At 41.3% G+C, this 14,851-nt stretch overlaps 4 protein-coding genes across 7 annotated transcripts; 2 read left to right on the top strand and 2 right to left on the bottom strand.

Annotated features, from left to right (window-relative positions):
• Positions 1-341: 341 nt before the first annotated feature.
• On the bottom strand, positions 342-1,170 carry LOC6611667 (COP9 signalosome complex subunit 8). The gene is made up of 4 exons (XM_002036166.2): positions 1,045-1,170; positions 920-984; positions 696-871; positions 342-636 (listed from the first exon to the last, which is right to left on the bottom strand). Exons 1-4 carry the CDS (start codon positions 1,099-1,101, stop codon positions 386-388), a joined length of 549 nt encoding a protein of 182 aa, XP_002036202.1. The 5' UTR covers positions 1,102-1,170; the 3' UTR covers positions 342-385.
• A 218-nt stretch (positions 1,171-1,388) lies between these two features.
• Positions 1,389-2,337, top strand: LOC6611666 (40S ribosomal protein S13). The gene is made up of 3 exons (XM_002036165.2): positions 1,389-1,492; positions 1,718-1,845; positions 1,908-2,337. The coding sequence occupies exons 1-3, from the start codon at positions 1,470-1,472 to the stop codon at positions 2,210-2,212; spliced, it is 456 nt and encodes a 151-aa protein (XP_002036201.1). The 5' UTR covers positions 1,389-1,469; the 3' UTR covers positions 2,213-2,337.
• A 1,239-nt stretch (positions 2,338-3,576) lies between these two features.
• On the top strand, positions 3,577-10,313 carry LOC6611665 (probable multidrug resistance-associated protein lethal(2)03659). 3 transcript variants are annotated; one of them, XM_002036164.2, is made up of 10 exons: positions 3,577-3,730; positions 4,780-4,877; positions 4,948-5,033; positions 5,461-5,769; positions 6,141-6,349; positions 6,415-8,042; positions 8,104-8,627; positions 8,686-8,951; positions 9,013-9,942; positions 10,013-10,313. In XM_002036164.2, exons 2-10 carry the CDS (start codon positions 4,801-4,803, stop codon positions 10,049-10,051), a joined length of 4,068 nt encoding a protein of 1,355 aa, XP_002036200.1. In that variant the 5' UTR covers positions 3,577-3,730; positions 4,780-4,800; the 3' UTR covers positions 10,052-10,313. The 3 variants fall into 3 exon arrangements, with proteins under 3 accessions (XP_002036200.1, XP_032583374.1, XP_032583373.1); XM_032727483.1 differs by lacking the exon at positions 3,577-3,730 and adding an exon at positions 3,839-3,986; XM_032727482.1 differs by lacking the exon at positions 3,577-3,730 and adding an exon at positions 4,466-4,565.
• Positions 10,314-10,817: 504 nt separating this feature from the next.
• On the bottom strand, positions 10,818-13,749 carry LOC6611663 (suppressor protein SRP40). Of its 2 annotated transcripts, XM_032727486.1 has the most exons (5): positions 13,561-13,749; positions 12,434-12,606; positions 11,955-12,363; positions 11,190-11,855; positions 10,818-11,117 (listed from the first exon to the last, which is right to left on the bottom strand). In XM_032727486.1, exons 1-5 carry the CDS (start codon positions 13,622-13,624, stop codon positions 10,918-10,920), a joined length of 1,512 nt encoding a protein of 503 aa, XP_032583377.1. In that variant the 5' UTR covers positions 13,625-13,749; the 3' UTR covers positions 10,818-10,917. The 2 variants fall into 2 exon arrangements, with proteins under 2 accessions (XP_032583377.1, XP_032583376.1); XM_032727485.1 differs by having other exon boundaries at positions 11,190-12,363.
• Between the last annotated feature and the right edge of the window lie 1,102 nt (positions 13,750-14,851).

Raw genomic sequence — 14,851 nt, 5'->3', positions numbered from 1 at the left:
ATCGATGATTATTCGATACTATCGGTGTTTCTGGGCGGTAGCATCGATCGATTTTCTGCAATATATTTTACTTAACTGAATTCTGAAGAATATTAAAATCATACTTAACATCAACATACTTAAATTAGTCCAAGAATATGAACAAATATCTACATAGATTACCTGGTAAATTATAATTCTAGAGCCTTATTTTATAATTCTTAATTTTTAAGTATACTTCCAAAGGCTAATTGGTACAAAACCCAATGGCGCGAATTCGGCAATTTAGCTAACATTATTAAATATGTATAATAACGATATTAATCGAGTTGTTTTTTAGATTAACTCAGGCTGTGTGACCATAACTTTCCTTCCAATTTATACAAAAATTGAAATTTATTGAGGCTTAATTCTCTAGGAAGGTTACAAACTCGGTCAACTTAAGCAACTGGTCATCGTTTCCACGAGTTGGCGGTGCTTCCTGAACCTTGGGCTTCAGGATCACCCGGTCACCGTCCAGTTCCTCAGTCCAATTTAAGGCCGCACAGACGCGTTTCAATTCGTCCTCCGACATTAGTGACAATTCCAGTAGATTGTGCTGGTAAATGGACACATAAGCGCTGCCCATTAGTTTGAACAGCTCTTCGCGTTGCTTATCTAAGTAGATACATTATGAGTTTTATAGCCAGTTAGTAAGCTTTTAGGTTTAGCCATACTTAGAAGATCCTCCACAGGTGACTTTACTCTTTCCGACCACTCATACTTGACGTGTTTGAAGAAATCGGCATAGTTATTGTTCTGCAGGGCAATATTGAGCAGGTTCAGTTGGATCAGTTCCTTGTCATCCTTTAGGTTAGCTGGAACTCTCATCCACAACAACTTGGCATCGGCCCTATAGCACACGATTAAAATATATATTTCTTTTGTATCAATCACTTACAGTTTGTTTTGATAGAGATAAATAGCAAGTAATTGCTGGTAGACTTCAGCTCCCAATTCGACTTGCTGTGAAAGTATCGGTTTCAAGAATTCCATCTGTAGTGAATATATTAAACAATCACTCACCTCGAATTCCTCGTTCTCAAGCCGTTCCACTACTTCACTATATTTATTTAAATGCATTTTATTGGTAAATTCTTGGTCGGAAAACAATAATGTGACCGTTTAGCGTGCTGCAAGAAATGAAACCTTCCCAAAGCACTCCTGTTCTTGTGTAGAGTTTAGCTAACAATAGTATACAAATATCGATAGGCTGAATAAAAACATTTAAGCAAAATAGGTTTCTATTACACATTAATAAATCCATTAATAGTCACATAAATTAAAGATTTGAATATCATAATATTACAATATGTTATGCGCATTCCAAAAAAAATATCTTTAAGCATGCCGTTATCGATAGCTGCTTTGACAGGTCTCCACAATCGTAGAGCTGTCAACGTGCCAAAAGTCTCCACCTTCTTTTCGGTGTAAAAAACTAGACTATCAAGATGGGTCGTATGCACGCTCCTGGGTAAAAATGCAATTTTCCATTGTTTCCGATGCCTGTGGGCCAATCTAAATGCATGCAAAATGTGTCTGCCGTGCGGGTCGAACGAATGAATGTGTTAAATGTGTTTCCCCGATGGTTTTAGTGGGTTAATTATCGACCCCAAAGGCAAGCACATGGTGCAGACGTATTCGCGTTTGACAGGCGCCGCCATAAACGCGCACTAACAATTGTGTATTTCTTTCGCAGCAAGGGTATTTCCCAATCAGCCCTCCCCTACAGACGCACTGTCCCATCCTGGCTGAAATTGAACGCCGAGGATGTCAAGGACCAGATCAAGAAGCTGGGCAAGAAGGGTCTGACTCCCTCCAAAATAGGTGAGTACTTCCGAGTATGTTGTTGTTTGAGGTTATGTTAATTCGGAATCCGGTTTTCACAGGCATCATCCTGCGTGACTCGCACGGAGTTGCCCAGGTGCGTTTCGTCAACGGAAACAAGATCCTGCGCATCATGAAGTCGGTGGGTCTGAAGCCCGACATTCCCGAGGATCTGTACCACATGATCAAGAAGGCCGTCGCCATCCGCAAGCACTTGGAGCGCAACCGTAAGGACAAGGACGGCAAGTTCCGTCTGATTCTGGTTGAGTCCAGGATCCACCGCCTGGCCCGCTACTACAAGACCAAGAGCGTCCTGCCCCCCAACTGGAAATACGAGTCGAGCACCGCCTCCGCCTTGGTTGCCTAAGTTCTTGATTCGCTAGTTGGTAGTTTGTTTTCAAGTCTTGCGGGGTCCTACATTTCCATCAATGTACAACCAATAAACCCAACAAATAAAACTGGAAATCGAAACTATTTTATAGACTAAACAAATGATGTGTGGTTTATTTACTTAAATGATTTCCAAGCTCAAATTTGATACTATTTACCTGTGTTAGCTTTAATTCTAATTCGGCGGCATTCCCAATAATGGAACTTTGTGAAACAGCTTAGAGGATGTGGACTGAAATACAAAATGCTTTGAAATATGTTCAGCCAAGTCTGGTGTGTGTCATACCATAATATTTTTAGGAACAACATGATAAATTCATTTTGAAAGTGCGCTTTGAGAACGCCTTTATTTATGTCTTGATCTTCGCTTATGCCTTGATTGTTAGAGCTGAACGTTTTTTTTTAATGCCTGGTGTGTTAAAACTGTATTTCCTAATTAGGGAGGTGTTTTAAATTTCGAAATGGAGGTTAGGCTCTATAACTTTAAAAACACCTATCCAAATAACGAAATTGGAATGTTCCACTCTTTTACATTCACTTGTTGCATGGTTTTCAGCAAGAAACTGCAAATCACATTTATACATAAATATATAAAATGCTTGTACATATGTGTCACACTAGGGGGTAGCACACAGTTAACAATTGTACAGTGGTAGTTCTTGAAAGTGAATGACTAAGGATGTATGAATCTCTGATGGACTCTAATCGCGTTAACATCTGCCATTATTTTCTTTGCGGAACTGCTTTTTCAGTTTCAAATACATGCGTATGTAGGTAGGTCTCCCCATCCCGTGGCCAATAATGCCATTGATTAACATTGATATTTTTGTAAAAAAATATTTTTGTTATAAATCTTACTGTCAATAATCCTAAGTAGATTATAATTATGAATTCACATACTTGCATTATACTGTATGCTATAAATTTGTCTAATACATACATACAGACAACTTATATGAAATATTGTTGAGATGGTTTCATGTTATAAAAGCCCGATTGGAGTTGGAGTTTGTCTTGGGATGATGGAAAAAACTACCTAACGATGATGTTATACACAGTGCGTTCTCAGAACAGCGAAATAACTAAGACAACGCACATTAAGTGTTGTATTTGGTAAAAAGTTAGATCGATAAAGAGTTAATACAGATATCAAATTTCTTTGCCAGTTGCTTAAAACTAATTATTTTCAAACGAAGGGAGCAGTAACTATGGTGGTTCCCGTTAGGCAGAATCTACTGTAGCTCGGGAGCGCCTGGGGTTGGGGGCGAATTTCGTATTTAGAGCCGATAGCCGCCGAAACCGAAACCGCCAGTGTTGAGAATTCAGCATTCAGTAGCCTGCTGCTCTTTCTGGCGCTCGGACCGAAGTTTGTTTTATTATTTACAACATCTGTATATAGTTTTTGTGTTGCTTTGCCGGGTCTTCTATCGCGATTTTCTCACGTTCGCCAGCAACAATAACCATATTGTTGAATGTAAACAATATTGAAACAAAAGTACGTACATAGTACATTGGATTTGCTAGCAATGGCAATTATTTTAATTGTGCGCTCGCCGATTGCTTTGTAATTTGTGTGCTTTGTAATTTGTGTGAAAAAATCCATGTGATTAGATAATTTACAGACAAATGAAAAACCATCGATGCGGCCTTTATCTGTGCGCAATTATTGTTTGTTGGCCGATAAGTGTAATGTACATTTGCATTTGGACATTTCGATAAAAGTTTCCCTTTTTTGTGTCACCAACAACGTGGTACGTTTCTCACACCCGCACATAAATATATAGATATTTACATACGTACATACATACTTATATTCCGAATGGGTAAACGGTAAATGCTCGAAGTGCTTATTCTGGGCGGGTGTGAGTAGAACAGGGAGAGAGTAAGAAACAGACAATTACAGTAGATCCCAATTGGGAGATATACGCATTACAACATACAACAGTCAACTGTTAAGTTACAGAGCTTATAGAAGGATATAAAAAAGACGGTAAAACGAAGGCTATTTTTGGAATCTTTATGTATGTGCTTATAAATAAGGGATTAATTTTTCGCCGCCTGATGAAATTGATTGTATTACTCATCCAAAAATCATAAATAAATAAACTTAAACAAAATATCTGTACTGTATTTTAAAAAGGCGACTTTCTAACTTGAGAATGTAAAACATGTGCGCGGTGTAACATGCACTGTTACCAGTTGTTCACTGTACTGCGAAATGGCAAACGCGTGTTTGGTTTTAGGGAACCAAACCCCTCTTCAACATTGCTGATTCCCTGGGCCCGTCGTTACTGCAAGCCCTATTATGACGAACTACAAACTCTTGAGCAGTGAGTGATACATTCGCTAACCGCCCCTGTCACCCAAACCCATGGGTTTTCCACTAAAAAATAAATAGTACGTCGATAAATGAAACGGCAATGTTTGTGCTCATATCGACTTTTGTTCTAGAACCAATCAGCAGAATTACATATTTCCCTTATCCAATACAGCTCAGTTCATTATTTATCTATTACGCTGCTTATACAGCCTTTTTTATTTCAGTTTCTTTAGAGGGAGTACAACATGCAGTCGCTGAAAACGGCAGATTTGCCGGAAAATCCCCGGGAACATTGCAATTTTGTTTCGGCAGCATGTTTCTGGTGAGCATAGTAACTAACATTTAATTTAAACCTATTAATGGCCTTAATTTTTCTTTACCAATATACGTAGGTACACCATGCCGACTTTTATCAAGGGTCGGAAACGCACATTGGATACCAAGGATCTTTACAGAGCCTTAAAAGAGCACAAATCTGGTATGGTGAAATTGTGATTATGATTCACAAAATGGTGAATTGCGAAATTCTAAATCGATTTGAGCATAAATACATCAATGGAGACGTTTTATTATCTTTGCAAGTCATAATTGTGCATGAAAGACAGTAGATAATGAAGTGATCACTCCACATGTCTTTACTTCAAGCAGACCTATATTTTCCGAACGCACTGTATGTAGTTATCATGGGATCAATTCATTTTACTGATCGATGCACGTACATTGTACATAGTATGTTCGTTGACCGGCTTAATTGATTTGCTTTATGTCTTCAATTGTTTCCATGATTTTGTGTTTCTTTTTCACCAATTGATAGCTGTGGTCTGGGTAATTGTTGTTTTCGTAATCCGAATTTATTAAGTCTCTTATTTGTGATTAAATTGTGTTAATTTGTGCAATTTTTCCAGAGACTCTGGGGAACAAATTGTGCGCTTCCTGGGAATTGGAACTTGATAAAACCAAAGGAAAGCCCAATTTGTTAAGAGCCCTTCTGCGAGTTTTTGGCTGGTACTTCGCACTGCTTGGCCTGGTGCTTTTCCTGCTGGAATTGGGTCTTCGAACGCTTCAGCCAATCTTCTTGCTGAAACTCATCGCCTACTACACACATGGCTCGGAATCGATTGAGTCGGCCTATTACTATGCAGCTGGAGTGATCCTGTGCAGTGCCCTCAATGTCATCATAATGCATCCTTATATGCTAGGCACAATGCATGTGGGTGAGTCAAGTGTTTCCCTTTTAACAAGTCATTTTATTTTGTACATATGAAATGTATATTCTTAGAAGCTAATAAGCTACATAATAATTTATGCCGGGCCAACGTCTTAAACTATTGTTAAATGTCTTAATTACTCTATTTGGTAAATCCCCTAATTCGTTTTAAACGATGTCGGCATAGATAAAAAAGTGACAACAAATTAGCAATCTACATTTAATTAGATAATCTAAGTGCCACTTAGTGTCTGGTTGTTAAATAAGAAATAAAAATTTAGTTTGAAGCTTTATTTGCGATAATAAGGGCTGTAATCATTTAATTTTTTAAACTATTTGTCATCAAAGGTACTTAAACAAATGCTGATATTTTCGCAGGACTCAAGATGCGCGTTGGTATGTGCAGCATGATCTACCGCAAGGCGCTACGGCTGAGTAAGTCGGCACTGGGAGACACCACAGCTGGACATGTGGTGAACCTTATGTCGAACGACGTGGGACGTCTCGATCTGGCTACCATATTCGTACATTACTTGTGGGTGGGACCGCTGGAGACCCTCTTTATCACATACCTGATGTACCGTGAGGTGAGGATGGCGATAATCTTTTGAACCCAAAATATCACGATTAACAAACCCAAATAATTTTACAGATTGGTATCGCTGCTGTGTTTGGTGTGGCCTTCATGTTGTTGTTCATCCCCCTGCAGGCGTATCTGGGAAAGAGAACATCGGTGCTGCGTCTCAGAACCGCCTTACGCACAGACGAAAGGGTACGGATGATGAACGAAATCATCTCGGGCATTCAGGTGATCAAAATGTACGCATGGGAACTGCCATTCGAATATATGGTGGCCTTCGCACGTAAGAAGGAGATAAATGCTATCCGCCATGTGTCCTACATCCGTGGAATTCTGCTCTCCTTCATCATCTTTCTGACGCGTGTCTCAATTTTCCTGAGTCTGGTGGGATATGTGCTGCTCGGGACGTTCCTAACCCCGGAAGTGGCGTTCTTGATCACAGCCTACTACAATATCCTGCGTACCACTATGACGGTGTTCTTTCCCCAGGGCATCTCCCAAATGGCGGAGACCCTGGTGTCCATTAAGCGTGTCCAGAAGTATATGCAGTCCGACGAGACGAATGTGATGGATATGAGTGTGGATCTTACTGACGATTTCCAAGGCAGCAATCAGGAAACGGTTCATGCCGATGGAGATGAGGAGCGCGACGAAGCTGAGGATAAGCTTTTAGGTCCACCAAATCCCACTATTAATGAGAACGCCAAGTTGTCGGAGGCGGGAATCTCTATTAGCGGACTTATGGCCAAATGGGATGTTAACTCCCCCGATTACTCGCTTAATGGTGTAAACCTTCGTGTTCAGCCTGGAACCATGCTGGGTATTGTCGGACGCACTGGATCCGGTAAATCCAGTCTCATCCAAGCCATCCTTGGTGAACTGCCCGCAGAGTCTGGCGAGATCAAGGTTAATGGCTCCATGTCGTATGCTTCGCAAGAACCGTGGCTGTTTTCCGGCACTGTGCGACAAAATATTCTCTTTGGCCAGCCTATGGATCGTCGTCGATACGCTAAGGTGGTAAAGAAGTGTGCCCTGGAGCGAGATTTCGAGCTGCTCCCGTTCAAGGATAAAACCATAGTTGGAGAGCGTGGAGCTTCCCTGTCGGGTGGCCAAAAGGCGAGAATCAGTTTGGCAAGAGCTGTTTACCGGGAGACCTCCATTTACCTTCTGGATGATCCACTGAGTGCCGTGGACACCCATGTGGCCCGCCATCTCTTCGAGCAGTGCATGCGTGGCTATCTACGCGAGCGAATTGTTATATTGGCCACTCATCAGCTCCAGTTCTTGCAGCACGCCGATCAGATTGTCATCATGGATAAGGGTCGTGTAAGCGCCGTGGGCACCTACGAGTCTCTACGCGAATCCGGATTGGACTTCGCCACCATGCTAGCCGATCCAGAGCGCGATGAGCAATCAGAGGAGCGATCACGGTCGCGATCGGGCAGCTACACCCACAGCCAATTGGACCAGCGACGCAACAGCGAGCAATCCCTGCTTTCCATGGCAGATTCGTGCATGGATGACCTCGAGGCGGAGCAAGCTAACAACCAGGAACGCCAGGAGGCTGGTCAAATCGGCCTGCGATTGTACAGCAAATACTTCAAAGCGGGAGGCGGTTTCTTCGCCTTCTTCGTGATGATGGGCTTCTGTGTGCTCTCTCAAGGATTGGCCTCCCTGGGTGACTATTTTCTCTCATATTGGTAAGGAATTGCTTCGGGATTTCTTCAATAAATAAATAATATATATATTTTTACATTTTAGGGTTACCAAAAAGGGAAATGTGGCTTACCGTGTAGATAATAATGACACAACTCGCTCTGAGGAACTCGAACCTCGTCTGTCGACATGGCTGCATGATATAGGATTGTCCGTGGATGCCGAAATGCTGGATACTTATATATTCACGGTGATCACAGTACTGACCATCTTGGTGACCGTGGCTCGCTCGTTTTTATTCTTTAATTTGGCCATGAAAGCCTCAATTCGTCTGCACAATTCCATGTTCCGCGGCATCACCCGAGCTGCTATGTACTTCTTCAATACGAATCCATCTGGGCGCATTCTTAACCGTTTCTCAAAGGATATGGGACAAGTTGACGAGATACTGCCTGCCGTGATGATGGACGTCATTCAGATTTTCCTTGCGCTTGCTGGCATTGTGATCGTCATAGCCGTTGTCAATCCGCTGTTCCTTATTCCAACCGTAGTACTGGGGATTATTTTCTATCAACTGCGCACCTTTTATCTAAAGACATCAAGAGATGTTAAGCGCATGGAAGCAATTAGTAAGTCCCGATTACGAAAATACCTTCCACATTTATTTCATTAACTTTTTTCGAATAGCTCGGTCTCCAGTATACTCGCATTTAGCTGCCTCGTTGACCGGTCTGTCCACCATTCGTGCCTTTGGAGCCCAACGTGTTCTGGAGGCGGAGTTCGACAATTACCAGGATATGCATAGCTCCGCATTTTATATGTTCATTAGCACCTCGCGAGCCTTCGGATATTGGCTTGACTGTTTCTGTGTGATTTACATAGCCATCATTACTCTCAGCTTCTTCATCTTTCCTCCTGCGAACGGAGGCGATGTCGGTCTGGCCATTACGCAGGTAAGCAAAGACGGATTAGTATTTGATTGTTGAACTCATTTAAACTTTCTGTGTCCTACAGGCCATGGGAATGACCGGCATGGTTCAGTGGGGAATGCGTCAGTCCGCCGAGCTGGAGAATACGATGACAGCTGTGGAGCGAGTGGTTGAGTACGAGGACATTGAACCGGAAGGAGCGTTGGAAGCTCCGGCCGATAAGAAGCCACCAAAGTCCTGGCCAGAGCAGGGAAAAATCGTTTTCGACGAGCTAAGCTTGCGCTATACGCCGGATCCAAAGGCGGAGAATGTGCTCAAGTCACTCAGTTTCGTAATAAAACCTAAAGAGAAAGTAGGCATCGTGGGACGCACTGGAGCGGGAAAGTCTTCGCTGATAAATGCGCTGTTCCGACTTTCCTACAACGATGGATCCGTGCTCATAGACGAGAGGGATACCAGTGAGATGGGTTTGCATGACCTGCGCAGCAAAATCTCGATCATACCGCAGGAACCCGTGCTGTTTTCCGGCACTATGCGATATAACTTGGATCCCTTCGACGAGTATAGCGATGAGAAGCTGTGGCGTTCCCTGGAGGAGGTTAAGCTAAAGGAGGTGGTGGCTGATCTTCCCAGTGGCTTGCAGAGCAAAATCACCGAGGGCGGAACCAACTTCAGCGTTGGCCAGCGCCAGTTGGTCTGCTTGGCGCGGGCTATACTGCGTGAGAATCGGATCTTGGTGATGGACGAGGCCACGGCCAATGTGGATCCCCAGACAGATGGCCTCATCCAAACCACCATACGCAATAAGTTCAAGGAGTGCACTGTGCTGACGATAGCCCATCGTTTGCACACCATCATGGACTCGGACAAAGTCTTGGTGATGGACGCTGGACGAGCGGTGGAGTTCGGAACGCCCTATGAACTGCTAACGCTGGCGGATTCTAAGGTGTTCCACGGTATGGTGAAGCAGACGGGTCACGCCACCTATGAGAGTCTGCTGAAAATCGCACAAAAGGTTCGTTTTATTTCGTTCGTTTAGCACATGAAAAACAAATAATGTTAATTACTTTACAAATTGATTACAGGCATTCGAAAACAGCCAGAATCACAGTCTTTCCTCGTGAGAATCAGCTATCATGTGTTTGTCACCGAATCTTTAGCTGGCTAATCATAGTTTAAGTAATCATAATGTTTTTGAATGTGTTATTTTGTGTGAATGTAAATATGTTTGTCCGTGTGTGTGCTTTAAATACTTTATATATGTAACTTAAAAACTGTATAGGAAACCTTTGTTTAATCTACTATCTGTATTTATTAAACATTCACTAAGAGCAATGAAGTGCCTTTAAAAATAAATGAAATATTTTCTCTGTTGCTAATCTACAACCATTCACGTAGTTCTATTGGTTTACGTTATATGGTTATCGTAACGCTTCATTTCTTACGTTGCCTACGTTATGGAATTGTTATACCAGTTACTCATACTCAGTAACGATAGTGCTCTCTCTTTTATTATTTCGTTAAGTGTAAATCCATATTCGTCACATAAGTTTAAGGCGTGTAAGGACTTTTTCATTGCTAAGAGATTTTGTTTAATGAGATATACTATCAAATTATAGTTTTTGAATAGAGAGTGTAATTGGATAAAGGCACAAATACTCAATTTTGCAAGTCTTGACTTGGCTTATATTCCATTCAAGAATCTGTACCTTAGATGTTAGATAAGAAGCTAAGGTTTTTTCCTGCTCACGAAAATAATATAGTGTAATATTTTAAGTCATTTTCATTTCATTAAAGACAGCTGTTTGGGGATTAATCCATCAATCAATTAAATTGGAACAAAATAAGCTCTATGATAAAGCATTATGAAAAAAGCCTCGAGTGTCAAAGTATGTAAATTGATACAAGGTAAGCGTTTATTATTTAATAATGAATTCAAATTACTAACAAATATATATGTACATAATTCATAGTATTCTCCGGCTATCTCTTAAAGCACGTTTTTAAGTCCCATCGCCAAGAGAAGAATCATGGCGCCAAGGGAAACCTTCAGGCTAGTGCTTCCATTGCACCGATTCGTCAAGCAGATATCGCACTGATCGGCAGAGTCTTCTGTTATGTCAAGCTCCTTTCGAACAGCCTGGCAGCCGGATTCTTCTTCGGGCACCTTAACACACCCACGGTTTAACACTGGTCAAAGAGAAACATTTATATTTAATATCTTGTATAACAATCGAGTTCCAAATAATGCCGTGTGCTCACCTCCGTCCTTGTAGATGCTGTAACAGGCCGCAATCTTGTAATTTGTTGGGGGAGAAGGTGAAGTGCTTATGGGTGGCGAAGAAGTTGTCGAACTGGTGGAAGATTCGGACGACGACGAATCTGTGGCGGTTGAACCTCCATTTGTGGTGGAGGAAACAGTCGAAGATTCGGAAGTTGAAGAATCTGTAGTGGAGGAATCCAAAGAGCTGCTGCTAGAATCTTCATTTGTAGTCGAGGAATCAGTCGACGAATCGGTTGTAGAATCGGAGGTTGAAGAATCTGTTGTAGAGGAACCCAAAGAGCTGCTGCTGGAATCTTCATTTGTGGTGGAGGAAGCAGTCGTTGAGTCTGTTGTAGAATCGGAGGTTGATGAATCAGACGTGGAAGAGCCCAAAGAGCTGGTGCTAGAATCTGCATTTGTGGTGGAGGAATCAGTCGACGAATCTGTTGTAGAATCGGAGGTTGAGGAATCTGTCGTGGAAGAACCCAAAGAGCTGGTGCTAGAATCTGCATTTGTGGTGGAGGAATCAGTCGACGAATCTGTTGTAGAATCGGAGGTTGAGGAATCTGTCGTGGAAGAACCCAAAGAGCTGGTGCTAGAATCTGCATTTGTGGTGGAGGAATCAGTCGACGACGAATCTGTTGTAGAATCGGAGGTTGAGGAATCTGTCGTGGAAGAACCCAAAGAACTGGTGCTAGAATCTGCATTTGTGGTGGAGGAATCAGTCGACGACGAATCTGTTGTAGAATCGGAGGTTGAGGAATCTGTCGTGGAAGAACCCAAAGAGCTGGTGCTAGAATCTGCATTTGTGGTGGAGGAATCAGTCGACGAAATTGTTGTAGAATCGGAGGTTGAGGAATCTGAAGTGGAAGATCCCAAAGAGCTGGTGCTAGAATCTCCATTCGTAGTGGAGGAAGCAGTCGATGAATCGGAGGTTGAGGAATCTGACGTGGAAGATCCCAAAGAACTGGTGCTAGAATCTCCATTCGTGGTGGAGGAAGCAGTCGACGAATCTGTTGTAGAATCGGAGGTTGAGGAATCTGACGTGGAAGATCCCAAGGAGCTGGTGCTAGAATCTCCATTTGTGGTGGATGAGGCTGTTGAAGAATCTGTTGTAGAAGCTGAAGCGGTTGTTGAAGAATCCTCAATTGTAGTGGATCCCGATGTGGAGTCCTGTGCAGGTGTAAAGCGTGGATATATTAATACAATAAGGATTGGTATGCAATTTCAAAATACAACGTACATCGTCTGCAGCTCGTGGCATCACGGAAAGAAGAGACCGCTTGAACGGATTGAAGGCGGTCATCGTATCCAAGCCAAATGCGGCCGAGGCATCATCTATAGTGCAAGTAACCGTCGGAACCGTTTCCACAAGGCACTCGCTTCCAACGCAACTGTAGCATTCCAGGGCATTCGCTGGAAAACGTGAGTGGGTAAGAGGTGAATCAGTAGAATGGAGAGGAGTGGGCAGGTTGCCCGAAGGCCGAACGAGATAAAATTCGTCGCTCAAGAGCGGGCAATAACTCTGATTGATAAATCAAATACTAAGATAACATCGAAAAGACTGCCACACCAAGCAAATCTGGCTACTTTCTACGCTCGCATTGTGCTTCTTTTTAGGTTATTGTACTTTAATTTTCCCTTATCAGATAACCTTTTCACTCGATGGGCCCATTTTAATCTGGAGCACGGTCGATATATGTACAACGAGAATTGTTTATACACATATTCCTTGTGTTACCAACTCATTAAAATTGGTCAACAGGTGATGTTGTTATCTTACTTATGAATCAAGCTAAGAAAATTACATTTCGTAATATTCAACTATTAGAAGTGCATATTAAATACCAATCAGTTTTAATCATATTGTCTTAAGCCATTTTACTACGAACTGTTTATGCATATAAGTAATAGTAAAATACATATAATTTTAAGTTTTCACAATAAAGCAAAATTTTAAAAGGAAAAATAGTAGGAACTTTCGCAGCCCTTGAATTCTTTAGTTAGTTCATCAAAATGTTCAATTCAAATGACCTAATATAGGATATTTAGCTGCCTTTTCGAAATATTCTTATATTTCTTTTAAAATATTTAAGATAATTTTCCGAGGTTAAAAGCTTTTTGCGGCAACAAAACTAATTTCAATAATGGAACTGTCCATGGCACTATTTTTGACTGGAATTTCTGTGAACACGAATGATAAGATGTCCCGGATGTTTAAGTTTTTTCTTGTTTTTTCGAACTAAGTTCATAAGTTTTCGGTAAATTCCATTTGTCGTCCGTCAATCAATTATTTATTAAGCTCTGCATTACTCAATCAATTGTCTTGGCGTGTGTTGCAATTTTAGATAATTGTATTAAATGTCCAACCTGGCCAAAGAGTTGAGCTAGCACAGATTGCCATCAGCAAAAAGTTGACTGTGATCACACGCATGTTTCCTTGTTCTTTCTTTTGACCGAAAGGATATTAGCCGAGTTGAATATTATCAGCAAGAATCGGAGCGAATAAAGGATGGGAATCAAACTGCACGACGGTTGAAAGGGAACTACCAATTAAATATAATGTTAACCTGGCTTTTCTGGCGTTTTTATCAGTTTCAGTCACTGATAAGCGCCGCGGCAGCGAAAGGAAGGCAGAGCGCTCGCTTTGTTTAGGCCAACCCACGGTGTGGCAATAAAAGTTAATGGCCAGACAATCGTTGCCGATAAGGAGTTTTAGGGTCCTCGGGGAAATACTGGGCATTCACTTCCTCAGGATGTGTGATAATATTCAGCGTTTTGGCTCTTTGTGAAAGTCCGCAACTGCTTTATTGGTCGTCCAATCGATCTACGTTTTTCTGTTACTTCTTCAAGTGGCATTGACCCACCAATTAATTAAAATTTCCTGGAATCTTAAGCTGATACAATCATTCCTGCTGGCCACATTTAGTCACAATATTTGGGCAAAAACATTCACTAACTTGGGCAACGTGATGGCTCGACCTGGAAATCTTATCTATGAAAATTTCTAATCAGTCGGATACAATTCTAATTACCTCAATAAGTCTAAGACATTTCTCGGCTTTTTGACATCTTTCGTTAGTAATATGCCCAAATGCTTCAACAAATATGTATGTATATGAACTTGGAAGATATAGGCACTTGAAAAAATAGAGCTCTGATTGCAAACAGCAACATTTAAATTACAATATATATATTGCTTTCTATTTACTATAATAAATAGTATATTAATATATACTTTTTCCGAAAAATACATTTAAAAAAATTTACACTGATTTTAAATACACTTTTTTTTTGAGTGTAAAGCAATAAGTATTTGTACTTTGTGTTGGACGTTCGCGTTGCCAAAAGAATATCGATAAATAATCTTGCGATATCAGTGCAGCCAAATGCCATTTAATTCATTTATCTAGTATGATTCATTGCTTTCTAGCGTGGTTAAATAAATAGTATTATGTACATTTATTTATTATGATTCATACATTTTTGGACAGCCGCTTAATAGATGAGCACCGAAATCATGGTTTCTTTGGCCACTTCGTTTGGACATTGGAACTTCAAAAACTTTTGTTTGGCTTGTCAACTACGTAGAAATTACTTAAAAAATGATTTATTGATTTGCCTACAATTACACCCGATAAGTTAGTCTAATCTATACGAT

The sequence above is a fragment of the Drosophila sechellia genome, chromosome 2L, assembly GCF_004382195.2.
Source record: "Drosophila sechellia strain sech25 chromosome 2L, ASM438219v1, whole genome shotgun sequence".
Lineage (NCBI taxonomy): Eukaryota > Metazoa > Arthropoda > Insecta > Diptera > Drosophilidae > Drosophila > Drosophila sechellia.
This window is presented reverse-complemented; position numbering and strand designations above follow the sequence as displayed.

What these genes read in the sequence shown, in the direction of transcription:
- LOC6611667 (XM_002036166.2), bottom strand. Translation starts at nt 1,101, where the DNA reads ATGCATTTAAATAAATATAGTGAAGTAGTGGAACGGCTTGAGAACGAG. An exon ending in TATCTCTATCAAAACAAACT is followed by an intron (nt 872 to 919) that starts GTAAGTGATTGA and finishes CGTGTGCTATAG; the next exon opens with GGCCGATGCCAAGTTGTTGT. An exon ending in ACCTGTGGAGGATCTTCTAA is followed by an intron (nt 637 to 695) that starts GTATGGCTAAAC and finishes GTATCTACTTAG; the next exon opens with ATAAGCAACGCGAAGAGCTG.
- LOC6611666 (XM_002036165.2), top strand. Translation starts at nt 1,470, where the DNA reads ATGGGTCGTATGCACGCTCCTGG. An exon ending in GGTCGTATGCACGCTCCTGG is followed by an intron (nt 1,493 to 1,717) that starts GTAAAAATGCAA and finishes TTTCTTTCGCAG; the next exon opens with CAAGGGTATTTCCCAATCAG. An exon ending in TCTGACTCCCTCCAAAATAG is followed by an intron (nt 1,846 to 1,907) that starts GTGAGTACTTCC and finishes CGGTTTTCACAG; the next exon opens with GCATCATCCTGCGTGACTCG.
- LOC6611665 (XM_002036164.2), top strand. Translation starts at nt 4,801, where the DNA reads ATGCAGTCGCTGAAAACGGCAGATTTGCCGGAAAATCCCCGGGAACAT. An exon ending in GACTATTTTCTCTCATATTG is followed by an intron (nt 8,043 to 8,103) that starts GTAAGGAATTGC and finishes TTTACATTTTAG; the next exon opens with GGTTACCAAAAAGGGAAATG. An exon ending in TCGGTCTGGCCATTACGCAG is followed by an intron (nt 8,952 to 9,012) that starts GTAAGCAAAGAC and finishes TGTGTCCTACAG; the next exon opens with GCCATGGGAATGACCGGCAT.
- LOC6611663 (XM_032727485.1), bottom strand. Translation starts at nt 13,624, where the DNA reads ATGCGTGTGATCACAGTCAACTTTTTGCTGATGGCAATCTGTGCTAGC. An exon ending in TAGCTCAACTCTTTGGCCAG is followed by an intron (nt 12,607 to 13,560) that starts GTTGGACATTTA and finishes CACGTTTTCCAG; the next exon opens with CGAATGCCCTGGAATGCTAC. An exon ending in CAGCATCTACAAGGACGGAG is followed by an intron (nt 11,118 to 11,189) that starts GTGAGCACACGG and finishes CTCTTTGACCAG; the next exon opens with TGTTAAACCGTGGGTGTGTT.